Source organism: Clupea harengus, chromosome 19 (genome assembly GCF_900700415.2).
Source record: "Clupea harengus chromosome 19, Ch_v2.0.2, whole genome shotgun sequence".
Taxonomy (NCBI): Eukaryota; Metazoa; Chordata; class Actinopteri; order Clupeiformes; family Clupeidae; genus Clupea; species Clupea harengus.
The window spans coordinates 13,859,499-13,884,296 of NC_045170.1; the positions used below are offsets into that span (position 1 = coordinate 13,859,499).

Consider the following 24,798-nt stretch of genomic DNA (forward strand, 5'->3'; position numbering starts at 1 on the left):
TGCATGTCGTGTTCTGTCACAGAAACTTAAATCCAGTAAGAAAGATGTACGCTACTGCATGCTTATGAATAGTGGATTGTTTACGTCCGATAAACGTGCACAGCTGAAGACAGACAGGGGTGGAGAGAAGTCCGTGATCGAATTTAGGTAGGGGAGACAAAATACGGTGGAGTAAGAGCCAACACGGATTTCCTGTGGGACAAGCGTACAGGCCTCGCTGCTAAAACGGTATGACAATAGAAACTTGCTGTAGTATCGACATACACCTTAGATAAATTAGCGTAAACTAAGTAAGATTAGAGTATAGATCATGTTTAATTTTGAGGCCAGAAAAATCAGGCTTGCCGTCTTCGAGAGAAGATGGCGGTCAGCGCTACCGTTTAATGCAAAGATAGCTAGCTAGCTCACTGGCTAACTAGCAAGCAAACATTTTTTAAACTCTCCAAAGCCGATAACGCTAGGCTGACGACTTTGTTATGACTTTAACCATAATCACTCTACATTAAGTATTCAATATTAACAAACGACATATGATTAGGTAACATAGTAACGCCAGGTCTCGTAACAGTGATGTTGACGTATATTTGGGAATTGAGATATGCTAACTAGTTACGTCTCACAAGCTAACATGAGCTTGTTTGCTAACTAGTCAGTTGGCAAGCTTTCTGTAAGTAGCATATCCTAAGGTAAGTTAACCGAGAGCCGAACATTCTTTATCTATCTATGTAGTCTTACAAGCTAAGTAAACAGCTATCATTGGGATTATGAATTGTAACATTAGCTAACGTAAAATGAAGAGCTGTCTTCGTTAGTAAGTAAGGCTTTGGGCATGATGTGCTGGTTAATGTTACAAGAGGAGCACAGTGCTTGTTTGACGGTAACGTTTAGCAGCAAGTGTTGGCATGGATGCGGTAACGTTAACATGATATGTTGTCGCTATTCGTTTTAATTAGAAAGACGTAACGTTAACCGTTTTCTAACGAACTATGGCTAACGAGTTTAGCGCGCCTAGTCGTCCTAGCTAATATTAGCCAACCTTAATTAGCTAGGAGAACTGCTACTTGGCGCTACGTTGGTATCTCATGCATTAACCAGTTGAATTATTTAGGTGAACGCTATTAAGCACCCACACAACCTTCAGTGACAACATTAGCATTACATCCACACAACGCCAACAAGTTACGTTAACTATCTTGAAAAATAATGTTCATCTTTAGTCTAGCATTTACTAACCTAAGGTTTTGTTGAGAATTTCAACTTTCATAATCATATTCGACATGTTAACATGACCGATTCATTAGTTCGACTATAACTAAGTTTGTCTTAAGTTAACTTGAGCAGCCTTGGCTGCAACATGCAGAGCTCGGCTGAACAACGGAACTTTATGTAAGTTACAGTACGCAGTTACTGGTTGATCTTGTTTTCCTTCAAATGCATAGTACACAGACACACTCCATTTTGCCATCCTACCACCCCATACTGTTTCTTTCTTGTTATTCCGAGTGGTATTCATGTCCCTTGGTAATAGACCTGAACTGTCTGAACATGATTTTGTCATGATAAGTTCGATGGTATTTCACAAGGCCACACATGAAGTTCACTCGATGCATTTTAAATCGTAAACAGTGTAGCTGTAGCCTTACTAAAGAGGATTATATTTTGTCCGTTGGACTTCTGTGTAACAGATATCTGATTGTCCAATTTATCCTTTTAACTTTAACAGTTTATTTAACACCTACCATCTTGCACAAACCAAAGATTCATGTCCATTTCTGCAGGGGTCTGACCACTTTTCTCTCATCCAAGAGTGACAAGCAGCTTTTCCTATAGCTCCTAATTTAGGCTGGTAGATGATCTGTTTTCTAGGCTGTAGAGCTAGGAGTTTGCTGGAGCAAGGGATTTTGGCCCAAAAACAAATCGTGTAACTGTCTATCATTTGGTTCTGTGATCTAATTACACCAACAACAAAAAAACTTTATGTACAGCCATGGTCACTTCTGCAGTATCCCAAATTATCTAAATCTGAAACCTTACAACTTCTGAGCTTTGATTTTGTCCCCTTTGATTTTCATTGATAAAACTTTTTGAAAGTTACCCTCCTTTTCTGTCCCCAGATGCCACACTCAAGACGGTATCCGTCCTCAGACCGGGGCAGCCGGAGCAGTTACCAGGACAGGTATCGAGACCGTGATCGAGACAGGGAGAGGGACCGTGGGCGAAAGCAAAGGCATCGCCGCTCACCTTCTTTCTCCACCAGTAGCGAGAGGGAGAAGAGGGGGCGAGCTCATCGACAGGATGGAGGTTGTGCACGTTCCAGGAGGTGTGTGTGTGTGTGTGTCATGTTCCCTCACAGTATTTCATTATTTGCCATCATGGCATGTGTTCATATGCTCTTACAGCTTAATCTATGACTGTTAGGTAGAAATGTGAATTTGTAGTTCAGTTGACAATTACCCCGGCTTAAATAAATTGTCCAATCTCTTATGGATTGAAACCTTAATAGCGCATTTGTGAACATAAAGTGGGATTATATATATGAGGAAAGCCACGTGCGGGTGGTGGTGGGTGGGTGTATTGTTATGTCTAGTCTAGTGAATTAATTTTCCTTTTCACAACTGCAAATGTGGTAAGTCTCTGCTGAACATACCACTCTTCATTTGTCTCAGCTACGACAACCGCTCTGCAGATCGGCGGCCATACGATCGGCGCTACTGTGAAGGTTACCGGCGCGTGGAACACAGTCGAGACCGGGACCGTGAGCACGGAGGGGTTTCGGCAGCTGACAGCTACTACGCACGAGACTTCTCGCCCAGCAACTACGACTATCGGCGGGAGCGCGACCGCAGCGAGCGCGATCAGTCCTATCGGCGCAAGGGCAGCAGGCGTAAGCACAAACGAAGGCGACGTAGAACCAGGTCCTATAGCCCATCGTCCTCGGTGAGTACTGCCCACCCCAAGACGTCCTCACGTACGCCTCTCACTCCTCTCTCCCCTTCCTCTCTGTCTCTTGTTTCACTCTATCTCTCTCTTCTCCATAACCCTCTCTTATCCACAGCCCCTGGACTCGGTAAGTAGTGAACTCTTTTCCTTTTGGTTTGGAGTTTTTTTGTTTTGTTTGTTTTTGTCTGAGTTTTTGATTTTTATGAAGTCTTCTGGGGGTTAGCTGTGATAGTCCAGAGGCAACAGTAGGTCCTCTTTTAAAAGGGGTTAACATTGCCGGAGTTTACTTTTTAACTCTGGTTCATGTATATTTTAACTTCAGGCAGCCTGTAAGGACAAAGAAAGTAGCAGACGCAAGCATCTCTCTCTCTTTTGCTGTACCTTTCTTTCTTGCTCTATTCTTCTCTAACTTCTGTTGAGCAGTGAAAAGAGAGAGGGTGCTTACCAATGAGTTGGTACATTTTTCCCTTGTCTGAAGTTTTTTTTGTTTCTTCAACTGTCACCTTGTTCCATGGCTTTACATTAGTTGATATTGTTCACTGTTCTGGATAGATTCATCCTATTTTTTTTAAGACTAATCAGTGAATAATTACTTGTTTTTAGCTCTGCTAAATATGTTATGATGTAGGTTGCTCTTGTGATTTTTGTCAGGATGAGGCTAGGCAGAGGGTTGATGGGGAAGAACAGAGGGGAAAAAAAGGTAGAACGGGGCGAAATGTGATCTTTGACTTGTTCCCTTGCACTATATCCCTATCGTTGTATATATCTCCACACATGGTGTCATACCAAACGCCCTATGATCAACCAAACCTACCTACATCAACAACACCAACTGCGCTGCTCCTCCGCCCTGCTGTCGCCATGGTCACGGCTGCCCCCCCTTCCTCCTCTCTGCCCCTCTCCTCCTCCTCCTCCTCCCCTCTGCGGTCGCGCCGTTGACCTCGGGATGGGCTGGTCCCTACTGCAGCGGAGTGACAGCCGGACACGGGCGGTGTGTGTGAGGGACGACGAGGAGGGTCACCTGATCTGTCGGACTGGCGACGTCCTGCAAGAGAGATGTACACACTGCCACTATTCTACTCCTATCGTAACTTTTCTCCCTATCAGTTCAACCATAGAGCAGAATTTCACATGGGGGAGGATGATGGTGGTGGTGGTGGTGGTGATCACCATGTCATGGTAGAATGCTCTCCCCTCTAGCCCAAAGCAGGCAGGGAGGATTGCGTGAAGATGTTGTTTTTTGTGGGGGGGGAGTGGGTGGGATGGGGTGGATGTATTTGTAGCTGTGGTCAGTACTGTTTGCAGGAACATTCCTTTTTATTTGTTTCTAAAATCCATACATTCAGTATTCAGTTTTATTTTATTTGCTCTTACCTTCAAACTTAACTGCCAGGGCACACAAAGCAGCAAGGTAGTAAGTCGTCGGGGCGCACAGATGCTTCACTAGGGCCCAGATTAGTGGTTGACTTTGAAGCCCAGGCAACAAAATGCTTTGGTATTTCTCAAAGGTGGATTGGTGTTTTTTCCAGAGAAAGGCTTGTGAAATATACTTCAATTCTGCTTCTCCTCTGCCAAAGGTTCATAGACTTGAGAAAGCCCTGAGTTGGCGAGGAAACTTTCCTGAGTAATAGAAGCAGAATTTTCGGTTGGTTAACAGAAATTCTTAAAAAAAAAAAATTTGCAAAATTTTGCTTTTTTTACCAGCTATCTCAGAGCTAGTCATTTATCTTTGTTTAATCAGGCTACAGCAGAATGCTCAGTGTTACTAAACCTGTGGTGAAAAGAATACCCTGTAGAAGATGAGATTTTAGTCATGCCCCGTACTCATTATTAAAACACCAAATGTAACCTGACGCAATAGGTTGCTACCAGCTTCATATTCTTTATGCTAGGCCAAATGACGTGTTTGTCTGTACCGATTACAACCATCTTATTGTTGATGGACTTTTTAGCATTTTTTGCAAGTACACATTCACTGCTTGCTGAAGATGACCTGGGTGAAACATGTCAAGTCTTCCCTAATCTGGGCCTCAGCACAGAGAACCAAAAACATTTGATCAAAGTTTGCGTTTTTTGTTAGCGACCGTGTCAATTTCCCCCAAAAATGTGGATGTCAGGTTTCCTGGGTCCATTTGCATCATAGTGATAATTTATTCGTTGTCAAACCCGTTATTTTAATGTAGTATTATCTTTCATTTTAATTTTGTCACACAGCCACGACGAGTACAAGAGTAGGAGACCGTTGTGATGGGTCACATTCTTGTGTCGGCGCATAGCCAGTCAAAATAAAACAACGCCAGTCAAAACAAAATCAACTGAATAAACCATTGTCGTTATCAGTGACCGTGTTCAGGTTTTTCCGATCGGTAGGGTATGAATTTATGGTCAAATAGGCATTCCTAAACTGTTACAACCCTTCGTCCTTTTCTGTTAGTGTCTGATAGGATCCTTCTGTTGTTTTATTCTCCTGTCTTTAAGTGTGGTTGGCAAGTGTAAAAACATTCATGACACAAGTCACGATAGGGCCGCTAGCTTTTTTGCTGCTTGCATTTACAGTTGAACCTACCTTTGTACACTCATCTAAGTCCTTCACCTTCTTTCCCACTGTCTTTCTATCTCTTTCTTTCTCTCTCTCTCTGTCTGTCCCCCTGCTCTATCTATCGCACAGATGAGATTGTCAGCACTTTGGGCGAGGGCACCTTTGGCAGGGTGATGCGCTGTATTGACCACCGCAGGTAAGACACAGTAATACAGATGGTTCTAGAAAAAAAAAATTAAATATGCAGAATGTTACTAGTTTCCTTTTTACCATAGTTACCCCTAGTGACCTTTTCTTTTGATTTAGTTTCTGTTAATCAGGTTTTAGTAGCCAGTCAGGTTGTACCCAGATATTTTAACCGTTACATATACACTAACAAAATTTATAACAAAACCCAGGCAGCTGTGTTCATTAAATATTTCAAATTGATAGCAAAAATTAACTCTTAATTAATCTCTGTACATATCTGCCATATCACATGTTTACTATATGTCCAGCTGTGTGACTTAACAATAGTGGTTTAGGTGCACAGCTTATTCAGTAGTTAGCGCGACTGTTTATTCGCCTTTACAGTACAACAGACTAATACATTATTCATGTGGTCTTTATATAATTTTTGTTGCATTAACAACAGCTTTGTTGCCCAGCTGACTAATATTATAAATTAACAGAATTTAATGGTGTTTAAAGTGGAAGGTCAGGATTGCATCACTGTCATCAGCAGGGACTTTTGTATGAGTGAGACAAAAGTTTTTAAGATGGCGTATCAAGTACAAACAAACAAAATCAAACTGTCCTTTCTGTGTGTCTGTAGAGGGGGCGCTCACGTGGCACTGAAGATCATCAAGAATGTGGAGAAGTACAGGGAGGCTGCTCGTCTCGAGATTAACGTCCTTGAGAAGATCAATGAGAAAGACCCTGAGAACAAGAAGTAAGACTCTAAACAGCTCTGTCACTTCTTCAATCTGATCAGTCAAAGCGCTCTAGAATATTGTGCATAGCACTCGGCTTAAATGTTAAAGTAATAGTTTATGGCATATGCTTTTACATATTTGATTTACAGTGATATATATATATATATATATATCTCAAACATTTACATATGCCTGACCTACTATTCCCTTCTCATCCCCTCTGATCATTATCCCCCCCCCCCCCCCCCCCTCCCTGACACCTTCTGCAGTCTGTGTGTCCAGATGTATGACTGGTTCGACTATCATGGCCACATGTGCATCAGCTTTGAGCTCCTGGCTCTTAGCACCTTTGATTTCCTGAAGGAGAATAACTACCTGCCTTACTCAATTAGTCATGTGCGCCACATGGCCTACCAGATTTGCCTCGCTGTTAAGTGTAAGTACCCTATATTTGGCACTCGGATTGCAGTGGGATCATTCTCTGTGTAGTTGGTTCAGATGTGCATGTTGATGTGTATGTCCAGTGAATTGGTGACCAATAGTACAGTGTCTTCACATGCAGTAGAAGCAGGTTAGAGGTCTCAATATCTGTCTGTTTATTGTGGTAGGAATTTCTAAGGGTGTATTGTTATTGTTGTGTATATTTCTGCTTTTAGTGATTTATTTAGTTTTTACCTTCTCCCTTGAAGTTCTCCATGAGAACAAGGTTACCCACACAGACCTGAAGCCAGAGAACATTTTGTTTGTCGACTCGGACTTCACCATGACTTATAACGTTGAGAAGGTAAGCATGGAAGAGCTTGAGAGGATTTGTGCATGTTGTCTCACGTAAAGTATCAGACATGAAACCGACTCATCTGCATGTTTTGATGAATGATTGAGTGAAGGACATCTGCCTGCATGAGAAGCTGAACCGGGTTGATGGTTGTGTGCTGTGATGCCTTTTTTCAGAAGCGTGAGGAGAGGACGGTGAAGAGCGCAGAAGTAAGGGTGGTGGACTTTGGCAGTGCCACCTTCGATCATGAGCACCACAGCACCATCGTTTCCACCAGACACTACCGTGCCCCAGAGGTCATACTGGGTAAGCGAGGCACCTCGCCTGTGTGTGGATGAGTGTATGTCTTGCATCACTTTTGGTCAGCTGAAGGTCTCTTGATCCTACACTCTGCATACGAGTTTGTGTCACTACTTTTACATAGCCACTAGAGGTCGCCCATTACAACATGTTTGCAGAGTCTCTGTAGTCTGTCCCTTAGCAAGTGGCAGTTATTTCTGGGTACATGACCTGCATCGAGGATTTGATTATGCCTTGCCATTAAAGTGTATTTTGCCTGTGTGTGTATGCGAGTGTGTTTATATCTGGTATCTGTCTGGAGTTTGTGTGCTTTGGCAGTAGATGTAGAATTAGAAGTGTAATCTGTTTATTTGTAGAGCTGGGTTGGAGTCAACCTTGTGACGTCTGGAGCACTGGCTGCATTCTGTTTGAGTACTACTTGGGATTTACCCTCTTCCAGGTATAGTAACAAACACTCAAGGCATACGTGTGCACCCCTACACAAGTCACCTAAGGGAACCCATTGGAAAACCAATTTATGCCCTTAGAATTTCAGGGATACCTTGTAACTGCATTTGGTCTTTTGATTCTACCTAGTGCTTTTCGTGATTTTCAGTATTATTTACTACTTAACTTTTTTTTTTTTCCTCCTCCTTGCTCTTCAGACACATGACAATAGAGAGCACTTGGCTATGATGGAGAGAATTCTGGGACCAGTGCCTTCCAGGATGATCCGTAAAACCAGGTATAGAAGCAAACACGCACATACATGTTTGATTTAGGGCTGTCAAGTGAGAAATCTGAATGAATCACGTATATCGATTTGCCGCGAGAAGCATTTAAAAATGAATTTAATGAACACATTTGCTTTATTCTTGATTAACCCATCTCATCTACCCATCTACAATTAGCAAGCTATCCATCTTGGATAACGTCAACAACTAAAGCACTGATCAAATCTTGCTAGCTTGTGAACTTATGTCACCTAGTTATGTAGACATTTGCTTCACTTGAGACACATAAACCCTCTCAAACACACAGATGCATGAACATGCATGTTCATTTGTGCTAAAGTCTACTTTCTCTCATTGTTGCCCCCTTCTTTTGAACAGGAAACAGAAGTACTTCTACCGTGGCCGTCTTGACTGGGATGAGAATTCTTCAGCTGGCAGATACGTCCGAGAGAACTGCAAACCACTTCGGGTGAGAGAAAGATTGATTTGGTAATTGGTAAAAGCAGAGTAGGGTGTGGAGATTGGGGGCGCGGGGTGAGCGAGTACAGGATGATGCTATTTGAACATTTGAATGCACCACACAAGTTGGACAAGCTCTTTGAAAGCTATAAGTTAGTGTTTTTTTTTAACTAACTTCCATGTCGTACATTTCACTTAATTGTATCTCGTTCCCTTGTCTTTCTGCACTCACGTGCCTTTTCTCCTTTCCTCTCTCAGCGGTACCTTTTGTCAGAGGCTGAGGAGCATCACCATTTCTTTGACCTGATGGAAGGCATGCTGGAGTATGAACCCTCCAAGCGCCTGACCCTGGCTGCTGCTTTGCGACACCAGTTCTTTACCTCTGTACCCTCCAGTGACCAAACCACCGCCAAGAGCTGGGAGGGCAGCCGGGACATCAGTCGGTGATGCCTGTCTCCCCCGCCTCCGCCCTACCCACACACCAGCATGCGTGCAGGAACTTAAGGTGGAACTCGATTTTTGTGAATGTTTTTAATGGTCAACCTGAAGAAGATGCAAAGATGTTGGGTGGGCTACCTTAAGTTTGAATGCTCACATGGAACTGTTGACTCTTGGGGGGAGGTGTGGGTAGGCATTTTCTTCCCGTCTTTTTTTTTTGTATAAGCTGAACCCATCGACTATGACACTTAAGGTTCTCGCGTCTGAGTTCAAAGAGATTTGTGGCACTCGCTCAGCTCGAGGCCTGTTCTAGCCATTTGCTTCCACACTATGGGGAGACATATCAAAAATGGAATGGCTTAAGCTGTGATTTAAGGTAGAGCTGAACTGTGGGAGTAGGTTTTCCTGACCCCGGTGAAGGAAACCTTGTCTGGAGTAGACAGAGTGAGGTAGAGAAGTTCTATAACCTTTCACCGTCCGAAAGCTCTCGGATCCAGACTGAGAGAAGTGAGTGGCATGTGGATGCTGTCCACAAGCAGCCAGGCTTGAGTGTTCCTGTCAGACTGGTGGAGGAGCAAGATGCCATCCTTTACCTGTTCTTAGTTCTTCCAAACATGACATCAGACAAACAGAAAAGGATTTTAACTGATCACTCCAGCCCATCCTATTCAGATTAATAACTACAACTTTTAATGTCTGACCTTTCTTCCTGTTTTTTGGCTCTGTGTCTTTTGGATGTTGGGATGGGAATATTGGCCCAAATAGTTGCTTCCCTTCATAGTAGACACTTTGAGGGGGTATTGTCCTTTTGCAGTGCCTATGGCTCCTTCCATTTGGTTGCAAAGTAACTCTTTGTTCAAATTGTTATTGCGAAGCACACTGCATACGACCGGTATATGCCATGGGAGTCAGCACCAACCCTGGCTCATATGGGCCAAACTAGCAGCAGTTGTGCTGTAAGTTGGTATAAACAAGCTAAATGGAATGGGTCCTCTTTTTCTGTGTGGCACACTATCTCCCACCAACACACCTGAACAGTGGCATCACAAATTAGCCTCAAGCCAGTATGGCTGTTAACGCCATGCTAGAGTGCACGCTCAACACGCATAATAGCCTTTTGTAGCAGTAGCCCAGTGCGTGGGTGTGTCCAGGCCTAAGGTGTACAGTCCCAACACCCCTGAACACGCAGCGCACATTTACAGTATTTATTTTGGTCAAGCTGATCTGGATGTCTTTCTTTTCTTTCCCTGTTTTTCCTGTTTTTGTTTCGTTTTTTTTTTTGTATGCAATGAATTGTATAAAAATGTATATAGAAATGAATATGTACTTATGTATGGTTGTATGACAGTAGAATAAAGATGCCCTGCTCTAACCTGGGCGAAATGAGATTGTCTCAGGTGTCGGCGGGCAAATGTTTTGTTTTTACACATGTCTTTCCTCGGTTTTTCCAATGTATTGATATCTAGGACTGAATCGCTATTTCCGGGTACCCTCCGTCATTGCTGGCCAAGACATCGACTCATTAGGCTGTACTATAAAACGATCCACTGATCTGAACAGAGTTTTCTTTCACCATTTCACGTGGCTTTCTTGTTGAATACACATAGTATGGTAATACAATGCCGTGTCCATAGCTTTCTTACGTTCCGAAATGCGATTGTTGATTGCATAATAATGTGACAGAGAATACTATGTTAGGTGTTTCAAAAGATCGTTTCTCTATCTGCAAACATAACTACTGAAATGGCTGTCAAGCTATGTTGATAGATTGAGTACTGGAACCGTCATAGAATGCCATACTGACAGTATGGCATCACATTAGCTGGGTTAACACCAACTAATTCGCACAGGCTATTTTTAACGCACTCACGAAAAGTCAGCCAAAGAGAATGCAAGCCTGTGCCATTTCCATCCGCAGTGTTATTCGAATTAAGGACACTCGTAATCAAGGGAGGAGTTTGGAACAGCTATAGATAGGTTCATAAACATTAGGTTGTGTTGGAACTAAAATCGCAACAGGGGTAATTTAATGCGAATAAACTCATGTCCATCAGCCTTTGTCGCATTATACGCTATGCAAATCGGGAATTAACCCACCTCTATCCAGCGAATCATTTACTTATTCGATTTAGAAGTTTTTATGACAATTTTAATTTCAATCAGGATTTCCTATTCGAATGGTCAACATTCACATTCAAAAGTTCGATGGGAACCAAGCTAGTCACGTCTGCCGTGCGTCTTTTGTGTGACTCATCTCTTGGTTTCAGAGCACTGCACTGGCCCAGGTGAATGCGATCTCATTTGGCGACGTGTAAAAATCACGAATTCATGAAGCAGTTTAGTCGCGTTGATTATATTAAAGTCGCTGAAGCCATTGTAGGCCTAAATGTTTTAGTTATTGAAATGGTATGCATTAGGATGAATCCGTCCAGAGTTTTCTAGAAAAAAAAACAATCTTGTATTTAACTCAAAGGCTAAATGTTCTATGACTTCACACACTTATTTTCATTTAAACTTCCTTTGAGAACATTTTGTAAATGGCCCATAAGTCATAACAACCTTAATTTCACCTTAAACTGTTGGTATGTGACAGATTTTTGCATTGCTAATTATGGAAAAGCCTATTTCATTTTCCCAAGAACATTTTCTAAGAGGTCAATGAGTAGCCTGCGAGGGTTCAGTTTTTGATGCAGTGCAGGTCTATTTCCCCAAACAGGTCGAGACTGATATGTGGATGGAATGGAAAGGCCGTTCGAAGGATTAACTCCTTGCGTCAGAAGCGACTGACTTCATTCAGTTTTACCACAACCTGTCTTCACCTTCAGACACTTGTCATGACTATTTCATCTGGCATACATCCGTCATCTGGTCCTCTCAGCACAACATGTATAAACCCTTTTCTTTTTCCAATTCAATCTTGAAACGGAAGTGTACTAACTGTTCCCCTTGTAATATTGTCTTCTACCGAGGGTCTCAACCTTTGTGCTGGAGCTCGCAGTCGTTCGCCAGCTGGCAAGTGCTGGACCATGCTTCTCAGTCCTTAATGAGATTGTCTGTATTTAGCCGTTATCTGTGAGAAGTCGCACGAGACGACCAGACGTTATAAGACGGTTGCAGAAACAGATCACAGCAGAGTGAAGTCAGCCACGGGACAAAGGGACTTCACTGACGACCAAGGTGAAATCAACATTTAAATAAGGTATGTAGCCTGGCTTATTTTTTATGAATCTATTTGTGTTAAGTCCAGTAGTGAAGGCACTGATAAATTTAACGGACAAAAGCTAAGATCATCGTTTGGGATTTTGACATGTTTCAGGCCTTGGTTGGTCTCCAACTAAACCTCATCATTATCTAGAACAATTTGTTGAGGTGCATATGTAGCCTATGTCTAGGCCTAGGCTACTTGTTTTGCAACATCATAACTCTTTCAATTCATACTTAGATGTTGTCCTCACGCTGCCCAATGTCATCATAACGTGACGTTGGATGGGTAGGCCTATCAATAGACTTGTAAACTCAAAACGAGTTCTTCTTCGACAGGAATGGACTCAGTGGTGAAAAGGTCTCTGGGTGCTCCCCTAAGACATTTGACCAGCTGTGTGACTCAAGTGAAAGACAGTCACAGGAGTCGGAGAAGAAGTCTGACTGGTCGCCGAAAAAGTGCCCCTTGCTTGTCCCAGACGACGCATGACTCCTGGCTCCGAGTCTATCAAAGCGACCTCATCAGAGAGAGGCAAGCTTAATTTCTTTTCATATGAACTATTTCTTTTCATGAGTGAACAAGTTACATAGAATTGGTAGAGATATACATTTTAACACGTCTGAATAATGTATTGTTGTAGAAATTTGAGGAAAGCTGAGGTAGCTCAGAAGAATGCACAAAGATCGGCCAGGAGGGCCTACTTCAACAGCCACCAACCCATCTCCAAGGTGTGCATCAGAGCATATCTCATTTTCTGTTAACAGAGTTTGCAAACTTCTGCCTTTGTACAAGCATACAGTTATTTTAATTTGATTTCCTGTCAATGTTGTAGGACACCCAAAAGGCAAATTTTACCCGTTCCGGAATGAGGACTTCTGCCAGGAATGAGGACTCAATGTTTGGTGCCTTCCAGGGGCTCAGTCTTAACATGGGCAGTGTCCCAACATCCACGGTATCTCCACCTAATGCAGAGCAGTGCAAGGTCATGTGATCTGAGGAGAATCTGCTCATACGTATATCGTCATTTGCACCATCATGTAAATAGAATGTTGGAAAGTTCCCACGCCCTCTTACCCGAGTCAATTTCGCGTGGTTGCACAGATGGATCTATGTGAAATGTGCAGTTCGCAGTTTTACCGCTTCAATGGAAACACAAATGCACTTTACAGGAAGACAGACATTGCGGTAGAGCCTTTGGTGACGGGCCTACAGATGGTGTGCGAGTTGACATAGACCTTAACCAGGTGGTGTGAGGAGTCACCGTGAGATTATGAAATAGATGCAGTAGCCTATAGGCCTACTTGAACCTGAACTAAGATGCGGCTAGCTCTTAAGCGCATCTTACACGTTCAGAAACTCTTTAGGAACTATAAAAGTAGGCAAATCTTATGAAAGCAGAAGGCTGTTTGTCGACTTTCATACAATTTTAAACCGTTAATACAAGAGTAGCCTAAAAGAAGTTGCATCCCATTTTATACCAGAAATACAATTGTATATTAACATTGTGATCATTAGTAGGCCTGTTATTGTTGTTATTATTATTATTGACAACTCAATACCCGCATATTAACACTGTGAATCCAGGCCAACTGGGGACCATTCTGGACATGTTATATTGACTTAATGATTGTTTTTTTTTTGCTTATTCCCTAGTCTGCCTCTGTAAATAGATTCGGGGAATAGGTTTTAGCCTATGAAAATTATTAGAAAACAGAATTTTTATTAAAGACAAATAAACTAATCTTGTGGTGTTTTGTGTGTGTGAAAGAAATGCTGATTTTGTGCACACCAAATTAATGTTTTTTGTTTGTTTTTGTATTAAAATGGCAGGATCAGTCTTAAAAATACAACTGCGCAAAATCAAGCAACCAGAGCAGCTGAACATATAATAATATGTCTAGTTTTAGCTCGAGCGCTGCAGACGAAGCGAGTTCGAATTGTTTACGTTTGACCATGGAATGCGCTTTCGTAGTTAGCGTGGGCTAAATTAGATGGGTCGGATATAGCTAGTGGGATGTTAAATTTAGGCCAAAATGGAGAGTAATTCATATTTTTAAGAGTTTTATTTAGTTAATTACAGCTACATTAGTTTCATAGACGTTTTATTATAGTGGCGCCAAATATTGCGCATGGGATTATTGTTTATAAGTCTTATAAATAAGACTACTGCTACAGATTCAAATTCTTCGCCTAGAAAGCCATAGAACTAAGAAGGCTAAATTAGTAGCCTAAAAGAGTCGAAACAGTGCTGTGACACCAGAGGAGAATGACACGGTAACAATCACTTGCAGTCTTGAACGTAACTGGAGACAAGCCTGCGAATTCATTTTTCATTAATCCTCATTCATATTGTTTCATTTTGAGTCTTGTTGGATAATGACAGCTCGTTTGTCTTTTTTTGATGATAGTGATGTCAAAAATACAAAGGGCCGTCCTAATAAATGCGCGAGGGAAACCCAGCGTGGTAAGTCCATCCAAATTGAAGAGGTTTAATCTCAACGTTTTTTCAAATTTTACCCTTAATGCCATGCAGGTGTAACGATAGTTTTTTTTTACACTGGTTTAAACCTGATCTTATACTGGTTTACACTGGCTTTCATGCATGAAATATGACGAAAGTGATCCAGAGTTCTCAAAGATTGTTTTTATTATTCAAAATTGTGCTACAATAGAGATCCGTTTTCAGTTTTTTCAGCAATTCTGTTTTATTTAAAAGTTATTTAACCATGCAACAAAGGAGTAAATAGTAGGCTATGAATCCACAACTGACAATAAGGAATAGTATGTCTTTTTAAAGTTATGTTGAATACAAATACAATATGTCTGTGTATGCAAGTTGGAATTTAATGGAATACTGTATTATCATTGTTGTTAATATGTTTGTTTAATTATAATAGATCATTTGAATCATCTTTGAACAAATACAATAGATACAATAGCAAATTACACAAACAAGACTTAATGTAGTCTGGGTCCACTGTTATATGACATACACATAGGGGTACAGTTGGTTTTTGAAGGATAAAGACTATTGCTGTAGATTTATTGACACTACCCCAAAGTGATTTGGAAAGCTTCATCATGATAAACCAACCCAAAATGGAGTTAAATTAACTGTCAACTCGTGTGGACATCATGCATCACCTCTCATGATAGATGCTACACCTGTTCATCCCAACGCTCGGACCATTGTCAGCCCCAGAAAGTCTACAAGGTAAGAGCTTAAGCCCAGCATCTCCTTTAGTAAGTAATAAGACTTTATTTATATAGCACATTTCGTACAAGAGTTGCAGTTCAAAGTGCTTTACATAAAATCAATAAAAGCTTTAGAGTAGCTTCACTTTATTGTGTAAGATGTAGCCTAGTCTGAGGTGTGCATTGCTTTGACAGCTGTTTTACACTTACTGTGTCTGCTGACATGGAATTTAATTTCTTCTTACATAGCAAGGACGATGAAACACTCCAGAGGTTGGAAGAGATAAAGAAAATGCATTTCCAAATTAGAGAATCTGAGGTAAGGCCGCTCACTCTGTGGATTGCGTTGCAGAGAACAGTGTGCAGAGAATGCATAGAAATCCTGGGAAACATTATACATTTCTTTATGTATGCAAAGACAACATAAAAATACATATCGCACATTGAGAATGAGAAAATGGTTTTGCATATATGTCCCCAGTTGTCATTTGCCAGTATAGGCAATGTTTGGCTGCTCCACATTGCTTATCAGTCCTCTGTTGTAGGTGGAGCACCCATCATTTGCTCTCCACTCTTTCCCTATCTGTGCTTGTGCTACACATTGAACACTGTCATTGTCATAGATGAAGCATAAGTAAAACTGCTGTATGTCCTCTGACCCTAGATGGCGCTCACATTAATAGTCATAGTAACCTTTGGGGTTTCAAGACTGTTTTTCTTTTTAGCTATAAAAGCTTACAAAGTACTTAAATGTTCCTGAAACTCCCCTGCTCCCCCAAAAGAAAAACATTTGAAGTGCTTGTCTCTTTAATGCTGCTTTTATTGCTGTTTTATTTTTATATCTTATATTTATTTTCTTAAGTCTGAGACCGATGAGGGCGATGATTATGACGATGAGGATGGAGCTCATCAGAAGAACACACCTGCTTATCTGGACGGTACTTACAATAGTTGTTTATCTATCTCCACCTGATCATATAGTACTTCTGTGTTTTCCCATGCGTTCTGGGGAGAACGTTCTGTACTAGTGATTGACACGATGGAGTTTAGACAGTGGTTTACATTTTGTCCTCACACTATGTAAGGGATAATGTATAGAACGCCGGTCATTATCGGGAAAATAAGCCCCGACAGGGCGAACAGCACCCCGACGCGAAGCGAAAAAATAACTTAACACAGTGTGTCTTTTTATAATATTATTTTAATTACAATGCATTTTTTACCATTCGTGGTGTTAAAAAGCAGAGAAATAGTTCGCCAAAGACGTTGAAGATTCTTTAGAACACAGTTGCTCAACTGTCAGCTGAAACTCAAGAGCAGATCAGCTGACGTCGCTAAGCAACGGAATACACTGGTTGATAAATTACCGGACTACTTGCGGAGTGCTACGAAAGACGTGAATCCGAGGCAAAAAGGCCACTTCCCTTGACAGCGGTCAATTATGCATAGCAACGGTCAAATATGGAAAAATAGTTGACCACAGAACGTTAGGAAGCCCCATTCAAGTGAATGGAGCATTCTACAGCATTAAGAAGAGCCGTGTAATAAGTAAATGTATATCCTTTTTGGTCACATAGAAAGCTCATAGGATTCTCTGCATTTTTGTACCCACAGGTGCTAGTCGGAAGATGGGAAGCTACCGCCTTGCTGCAGCAGTCCCCAGAAGCATGAACACCACTAGTAGAAGGATTGGCAGGTCCTCACTTTCTGTCTCTCTCTCTCACACACACACACAAACACTCACTCAGTCTATACAGCATATAGTCAGCTTTGCAGTAAACTTAAACAAGGTCTAAAATCAGAAGTTGTTAATGGATGGTGATGGTAAATCTATCTCTAATGCTTAAATATAATTAAAACAGAATGATCATAACATACCTGCCAATTAGCATTCTTCCCATGGTGAAGTTAGAGCTTTTGTCATTTCCTATGTTGGACTTTTGTATGTGTGCCTGTTCTGTTTTCATTGTGATGGCTGCAGTATTTGTGCAACAAATAGGTAAGAAGCATGTCTTCCACAAATATTACAATGTACTGTATATTTTAAAGCCAATCAGAAATTTCTAATCTACTCTCTTGCCTAATTTGAGTTTAGACATAGCTGTAAGCGCCCTGCGGGGAATGACTCTTCTTCTGATGAAGATGACATGGACAGGTCTGTATGCGGATCAAGACATTGAGTCAGATTTCATATTTTATGTCTCCCCATTCAACTACACATCTTTGACCATTTCAGAAGCAAGTCTTGTTCTATCGATAATACAGAGTTGTAACATAGTGTTTCCCCTTACATTACTTTTAAATTGTGATTTTGTGTGATACACATGAAAGTCTTTTCTTCTTACTCAGGATAAAATAATTCACTTAATTGTTTACAAAGAGCAAAGTTAAATTGATTGGTCAGTTTAAAATTCAGAATGCCAAGAGTGTCTTTATGACATCAGAAACACATAGCTGATGTCATAAAGGATAAAGAGTAAAACCCACCTGCATGTATCACCAAGGCCTCATTGCCTTGGAATTGTCACCATTTGTGGACCAACTAGAAGGCTGGCAAGTAAGTTGTGTTTGTTCTGCAAGAAGGTGGAGAAAGACTGAACAAACTTTTTTGAACAATGTTAACTAAAAGTGTTGTTTTTCATTGTGGTTTCCATTAGGTGCCTCCCCCTAAATATTCGAAAGGAGGACCTTGCAGGACTCGTTAAGGACAGGATGAAGTCTGGAGCAAACCTTGCTGATGTGGACCCAGTCTTTGTAGACCAATCAGTAAGTGTGGGAGTATCTCACCGAGTACCACTTCTGAGCCTGTGTTGAGTATGAACTTACACCCAGACAAATGTAGAATATGGAAAGGTGTCATCTCATGCTTTATTTGGTGCTGTTATCTTTAATCACATGTTGTAGGATACCTTCAAGTTCCCTACAGGTATTTGTATGTACATGTTTATATGTTATGCTTAAGTATCATATTGATGTTTTGGAGCAAACAAAAATCAATCTCTCCTAACAGATTGGCTTTGATGCTGTTGGGGGTCTAACTAGCCATATCGCAGCTCTCAAGGAGATGGTGGTTTTTCCTCTTCTGTACCCAGAGGTGTTTGAAAAGTTCAAGATTGAATCTCCAAAGTAAGAGTCTTGTACATGATGTTCCATGTCCAGTTCAGCTAATAAGCCTCCAGCTTGCAATCATTCCATGTAGTGATCATTTTCAGCGATTTTCATCTTTGGTCTGCCGGCTATGTGTTTCCGTCTAACAGGGGCTGCTTGTTCTACGGACCACCTGGGACAGGGAAGACTTTGGTGGCTCGTGCCTTGGCCAATGAGTGTAGCAATGGGGACAGAAGGGTGGCCTTCTTTATGCGGAAGGGAGCAGACTGCCTAAGCAAATGGGTGGGCGAGTCTGAGAGACATCTGCGACTTCTTTTTGATCAGGTCAGTCCACGTCTTATTGCTCACATTCCAAACAAGACAGCCAAGGGAGCGCTAGTTCAATGCATGCTGAATGGTTGTTGTTATCTACATTGTGGTACTAGCTTGCTTGCTTTGGCAGTTAATGTGACATCTATTACATTTGCAGGCTTACCAGATGAGACCATCCATCATATTTTTTGACGAGATTGATGGATTGGCCCCCGTCCGATCAAGCCGACAGGATCAAATACACAGGTGAGATTGTTCGAAAGTCTCGAAAGGGTCCTGAACCATATTGATCCTCTCAGTAGGTGTTTAGATATCTTAAACCAGTCAAACTGAGTCATCCATTCACATTATATCAAGACAAGGGTGTTTTATTTCTCTTACTCCCCACTCCAGCTCCATTGTGTCCACTCTGCTGGCCTTGATGGATGGGCTGGACAGCAGAGGAGAGGTTGTGGTCATCGGCGCCACCAACAGGCTGGATGCCATCGACCCTGCACTGAGGAGACCAGGGCGTTTCGACAGGGAGTTTCTTTTCGGTCTGCCAGACAGAGAGGTAATCCATTTGAATGCCATTGGCCAGGTTTCATGATGAAGTAAGTCTGAAGGTTTGAATGTTTGTTTATGCTTTTTTTTCTCTCTGATAATGTGTTACAATAAAGGCTCGTAAGGATATACTTGAGATTTACACGAAACAGTGGAAACCCACGCCATCTGATGCTTTTCTTGAGGAGCTTGCAGACAAGTGTGTTGGTAAGACTTTAGTCTCTGGGATAGGCCGAGTCTTTCAATTCTTTCTGTTTCAAAATAAAATAGCACAGATGCTGTCATGGGCTGAGTGGCAAAGCACAGAATGTAAAGCAGCAAAACAAAAGTAGCCTCATCCACATATGGTTGTTAATGTGGTGTGTGGTTACTGGTTACTAGGTTACTGTGGCGCAGACATCAAGGCCGTATGTGCCGAGGCAGCCCTGTGCGCCCTGCGCCGGCGCTACCCACAGATCTACAGGTCCTCGGAGAAGCTTGTCCTGGATATCTCCTCCATCACTATCAACAGCTGTGACTTTGTGACGGCCATGCGGAAGCTGGTGCCGGCCTCACAACGCTCCATGTCGTCCCCGGCTAAAGCGCTCATCCCCACCGTCCAGCCGCTGCTGGGCTCGGCGCTCGGCAACATCCTGTTGACACTGCAGATGCTCTTCCCCCACACAGAGCAAGGCCTCAGGAGGAAGAAGGATTCCGGTCAGACATTTACATTTTCCGTTTACATTTCTGACATGTTATATCAGTATCACTATCAACATCTGTCAATAATATCAATTTCAATATGAATGGAATCTTTTCATTTCAGCTAAATAAGTACTAATACTATTACTATTATAGTTGTGGTTTTGCTGTTTTTCTTTCTTTATATTTTGTTTTCAAATTTTTTTCAGATCTCACCTCTGCCATCCTGGATGATGATCTGCTGTATGCGGATGAGGAGGCAACCTCCAGTGGAGCCATCTACAAGAAGACCCCAGACAAAGGCAGTTTCCTCCAGACTATGAGGTGAGATTGATGACCTCCCTTCTCCTCTTGCTCCCAGTCTATACATAGGACCCTCTGGTCATTCATCATTTAGATGTGGGCGCAGCAGTTCATTCTGAGCAGTTCATGTTTTGTTTTTACTCCCAGTGTTGTGCCTCACCAGTTCCTCCTCTTCCTCCATCTTTGCATTTTCTTCCAGGAGTGCAGCACGTCACCCCACCTCTCACCGGCCGCGGCTGCTCCTGTCTGGACGCCCTGGCTCAGGACAGACCACCCACGTGGCCCCCGCGGTGCTCCATGCCCTGGAGAAGTTCACCGTCTACACGCTGGACATGGCCTCTCTGTTCGGGGACTGCACCACCTCTGCTGAGCAGGCCTGCTGTCAGGTATGACGCAGAAAGATCACATCAATCTGGGAAGGACTTGAAGTGAGATCATTCTGATGTCTAGCCATCTCTCAATCTGTTTATTTCTCTCTCTTCTTGTCCCTGCCTCTGTCTAACTTTAACTCTTTTGCTCCTCATTGAGAGATACTGAAGTAAGGTTTTACATCACTTTTTAAGACTAACTGGTCCAATTAAGGAGCATGAGACTTGACTAGAGGTTCATTTTCATATAATGTTCAGCTATTTTAATTACAGGATGTCTTCTGTTTTTTCTTTGCCCAATGTTTTGATATTTTAGATTTTTTGTGAGGCCAAGAGAACCGCCCCCAGCATTGTGTACATGCCCTTCATCGAGCAGTGCTGGGACACTGTGACCCCCGTGTTCAGGACCACCTTTCTCAGCCTACTGCTGTCCATTCCTCCTTTCTCCCCCATTCTGCTGTTGGCCACGACCAATTTGGCCCTCAACCAACTCGATGAAGAGGTGAGGAGCTTGTTTTTGTTGCTGACATCAAACTTATGTTTACTTTCCAGTTAGCAACCAAGGCTATGGTAAATTATGAATCACATCTTCGGAATCACAACTGACTCGGGAAGACACATGCCAAGGTTATGACATCTGAAAAAACTATTGGAAATAAAAAACTGAGGAGCTGTTTCCCTGACTGTTGGGATTTGTGTGTTCAGGTTCGGCAGCTGTTTCAAGAGGAGCTTGGGGAGGTGCACTGCTTGAGCCCTCCTTCTTCACAGGAGAGAAGAAAATTTTTCGAGGACCTCATTGTCTGTCAGGCAGCCAAAGCCCCAGCAGAAAAGAGAGAAGCTCGTAAGTACCAGCCCTCCGGCAGTGTTCTGTCAGGTTGTGAGTTCACAAGTGGTGCATGCCTACAGCGTGTGGATGTCATTTTTTGTGGTCAAAGTGCTGTCCTCACGTTACACTACTGACATTTTTGAGACCATGACAGTGTATAAGAGAGGATATGAGAGAGTGTGTGAGATTGTGAAAGATTGGTTAGAGAGCGTGCTGTATGTGTTGGAGAGGGGCTTTGTCTTTGTGTGATCTCTATGTGTAACTGCTCTTCTCCACGACTGTCTCCAGTCCTGCAGGCCATTGAGGTTCTGCCCATAGCCCCCCCACCTCCCCCCCGGCAGATATCCGAGAACGAGCGTCTGCGTCTGGAGCAGCAGGAGGAGGACACGCTCCGAGAGCTCCGCCTGTTCCTGCGCTGTGTGACCGACCGTCTCATACTGGACAGGCGCTTTAAGGCCTTCTCTAAACCTGTGGATAAAGAACAGGTCAGAGGTCAACAGTTGTCGTTTCTTGCCTTTTTTTTTTTTTTTAGAGGCCTACATACTGTATGTCTTTTAATGTCTTTTTCTCATAGTAAAAACTCTCTAGAGTGTAAAATCAATGATGAGAATGGAAAATTATAAAAAAAATTCGGATTTTCTGCTTATTTAAAAAAAAATGACATTTCATTAAAAAGCCATCTGATGAAACACAGATATTGCCACTTGAGAGGAGATGGGTGGATACCGCGACTAATAAACTTCTGATATGGAAGCTGATGTATTATCAGCGTCATTCAAGCCAGTCCATGTGTGCATAGGTGCCAGACTACCTCACTGTTGTGAGGCACCCCATGGACCTCTCCACAGTGCTCTCCAAGATCGATCGGCAGAAGTACATCACAGTCAGAGAATACCTGCATGACGTTGACCAGATATGGGAGAATGCCCTTGAATACAATCCTGAAGACGATCCATATGGTACAACACTTATTTCCTCCTCTCATTCATCACTGTGAACATATACACAAGCACACTTCTGTATATTATGTACATAATTTAGGCATAATCACTCACCATATGTGGACTTTGCGCAGTACATAATTTATGTGAAGTGCTATGATTTATTGAATTGTAGCATCAAGGGTTTTCTTGTGTCTCAGATCGTCAGATCCGTCACCGGGCATGTGCCCTGAAGGACACTGTCCACGCCATCATCAAAGATGAGCTGAAGGAGGACTTTGAAAGGAGCTGTGAGCAAATCAAAGAAACGCGTGCAAAGAGAGGTTAGCCAGTCACCCCATGACCTCGGTCTGGCTTGACAAGACAGCAGTCTCTAACATGTTTATAAACACATTTGCACTTTCTTCAAACATAATTTCATGGTTTAAAGGTCCATATCTCCTACTCAACTTAGTGCTAGTACTTTTAGTGACATGAATGTGTTTATTTCTCTGAAATCTGTTTAAAATCTGTGCACTCACAGCACCTCTTTCCTGTGTATTTCCAATGTATTTAGTTTTGTGTTTTTGATACGCTTACAGTTTGTTTTGAACATCCTTGCTCTCTCCATCTCACTATCATAAAGGTCAGGATGGTAACGTCGCAGTCATCAACCCTCCAAAGCCCAATCGTAAGTTATCGGAGGCTCTACACACACATTTGGTGATATTCATTCTGCATCCCTTTTTTTTTTTTACATAAAGGAGTACCAGAAATGAATCGAAAGAATCACTGCACAGGTTTTGTACCCCTGGTATAGCTGTTAAATTGAATCAAACTATGTGTGGCTGGCTGGTGTGCTTGCTGTAAATCTCGAACCTTTTTCTGTGTTCTGTGTTCCAGAGAAGAGGAAGATGGGGCGAGAGGATCAGGAGATGGAGAAGCGGGGTAGGATGACGCGAGCCACCAAAACCCTGCTGGCTCAGCAGCACCAGCTCATCGACGTGGACAAAGCCCTGGAGTTCCTCGCCAAGAAAACCCCTCAGCTGGTGGTGAATCACGATAGCATCAAGGTAAACTCCCTTACACTGGGAACGTGTCCAGCAATGCAGGCATACCGTCTCATTTGTGTTCCAGTGTGGGCCGATTCATGATGCAGCAGGATGGTTTATTTGATGAAAAAAACATCCACTTTTTGTGTTTGGGAGTTATGGAAAAATTGTAATGATGTTAGATGGACAATCACTTTCAGTGAAAAGTATGGTTGGTTGTTGTGTGGCATACTATGTATTGACAGCCCTCCGTAAGTAGCCTTGATTCATCGGGTTGATTCAGAGAGTACAGGTTTCAGTGTGAATTTATTTCTGTAGGACTTGCTAAAATGTGTCGTCACGAAGACTGAGGGATTTGAAGTCTATCAGCTGGAGAAGGTTTATGCCCTTCTGAGCCAGAGCATCTACAGGCACCGCAAAGAGTATAACAAAACTGAACTGGTCAAGGTATGCACCTGGTCTGAATGCTTATGGTCAAAGTTAATGTTGAGTTTGTGTATTAGACTATACCATACAATATTTGAGGAATTTTATCCAAATACAGAAATGCATTTAGAGAATTAATATGTTTTTAATGTGTGTTTTTTCTTCTTCCAGGAAATGAAAAGAGAAATTGAAAATCTTTCATAACATATTGTGTTTATCATTTGACCAAATAAAATATACAGCATATCAAAGATGGACTAGACTCTCATTTGATATTTTGATGTGTACATTTACACTCAAATCTGTTTGTAAGCTTAAAGTTGCAAAGTTGTAAGCTTAAAGTTGTTAAATATGCAGTCTCCAGTATTTTGGATTCAATTTTCGTAGAAAAAGATTGTTGATATTTCAGCTCAACAACCAATCAAATTAGAACCCGTCCCTTCCATGCTCCTGAAGCACTGTGTTGATTGGCTGGGATTGTTTATGGCTCAGTCCGATCCACTATGTTTGTTTCCCATTTACAGAGCCAGGGCTGTGTACGAACACTGTTTTTTTATGAACAAAAAACTGATGGGACAGCTAGATGACCGTGAGGAGATATTTGCTGAATCGGAAGTGTATCGCAGACTGTACCTTTAAATTAGCTACTCCAGCAAAATGCTTGCCAGATTTTAACCGTCACTAGGTGGAGCTATACACCCTCCTCTTTTCAGGACAACCACACAGATGGATTTACTTAAACCTGCATCATGCATCATCAGTTCCAAAATGTTTGGGAGGCAGC

General features: G+C 42.2%; 3 protein-coding genes across 7 annotated transcripts; all 3 read left to right on the forward strand.

The window, feature by feature from the left end:
* Positions 1 to 71: 71 nt before the first annotated feature.
* Positions 72 to 10,503, forward strand: clk2a (CDC-like kinase 2a). 3 transcript variants are annotated; one of them, XM_031585779.2, is made up of 13 exons: positions 72 to 228; positions 2,115 to 2,320; positions 2,667 to 2,937; positions 3,908 to 3,998; positions 5,609 to 5,675; positions 6,294 to 6,410; positions 6,663 to 6,829; positions 7,083 to 7,177; positions 7,345 to 7,474; positions 7,825 to 7,907; positions 8,113 to 8,192; positions 8,560 to 8,650; positions 8,899 to 10,503. In XM_031585779.2, the coding sequence occupies exons 2-13, from the start codon at positions 2,115 to 2,117 to the stop codon at positions 9,085 to 9,087; spliced, it is 1,587 nt and encodes a 528-aa protein (XP_031441639.1). In that variant the 5' UTR covers positions 72 to 228; the 3' UTR covers positions 9,088 to 10,503. The 3 variants fall into 3 exon arrangements, with proteins under 3 accessions (XP_031441639.1, XP_031441640.1, XP_031441641.1); XM_031585780.2 differs by lacking the exon at positions 72 to 228 and adding an exon at positions 250 to 686; XM_031585781.1 differs by lacking the exons at positions 72 to 228; positions 2,115 to 2,320; positions 3,908 to 3,998 and having other exon boundaries at positions 2,851 to 2,937.
* Positions 10,504 to 12,167: 1,664 nt separating this feature from the next.
* si:ch211-81a5.8 (uncharacterized protein LOC560648 homolog) lies at positions 12,168 to 14,021 on the forward strand. Its single transcript, XM_042710659.1, has 4 exons — positions 12,168 to 12,277; positions 12,619 to 12,811; positions 12,921 to 13,008; positions 13,113 to 14,021. The coding sequence occupies exons 2-4, from the start codon at positions 12,621 to 12,623 to the stop codon at positions 13,269 to 13,271; spliced, it is 438 nt and encodes a 145-aa protein (XP_042566593.1). The 5' UTR covers positions 12,168 to 12,277; positions 12,619 to 12,620; the 3' UTR covers positions 13,272 to 14,021.
* Positions 14,022 to 14,077: 56 nt separating this feature from the next.
* On the forward strand, positions 14,078 to 24,514 carry LOC105891996 (ATPase family AAA domain-containing protein 2). 3 transcript variants are annotated; one of them, XM_042710656.1, is made up of 25 exons: positions 14,078 to 14,554; positions 14,689 to 14,744; positions 15,437 to 15,494; positions 15,725 to 15,794; positions 16,338 to 16,413; positions 17,090 to 17,171; positions 17,571 to 17,630; positions 18,133 to 18,241; positions 18,486 to 18,601; positions 18,733 to 18,907; positions 19,053 to 19,141; positions 19,289 to 19,448; positions 19,555 to 19,645; positions 19,820 to 20,134; positions 20,329 to 20,443; positions 20,622 to 20,808; positions 21,107 to 21,292; positions 21,496 to 21,631; positions 21,905 to 22,101; positions 22,416 to 22,575; positions 22,758 to 22,880; positions 23,183 to 23,227; positions 23,440 to 23,609; positions 23,907 to 24,035; positions 24,186 to 24,514. In XM_042710656.1, the coding sequence occupies exons 1-25, from the start codon at positions 14,547 to 14,549 to the stop codon at positions 24,216 to 24,218; spliced, it is 2,946 nt and encodes a 981-aa protein (XP_042566590.1). In that variant the 5' UTR covers positions 14,078 to 14,546; the 3' UTR covers positions 24,219 to 24,514. The 3 variants fall into 3 exon arrangements, with proteins under 3 accessions (XP_042566590.1, XP_042566591.1, XP_042566592.1); XM_042710657.1 differs by lacking the exons at positions 14,078 to 14,554; positions 14,689 to 14,744; positions 15,437 to 15,494; positions 15,725 to 15,794; positions 16,338 to 16,413 and having other exon boundaries at positions 16,973 to 17,474; positions 24,186 to 24,512; XM_042710658.1 differs by lacking the exons at positions 14,078 to 14,554; positions 14,689 to 14,744; positions 15,437 to 15,494; ... (2 more) ...; positions 17,090 to 17,171; positions 17,571 to 17,630 and adding an exon at positions 18,001 to 18,032 and having other exon boundaries at positions 24,186 to 24,512.
* The last annotated feature ends 284 nt before the right edge of the window (positions 24,515 to 24,798 follow it).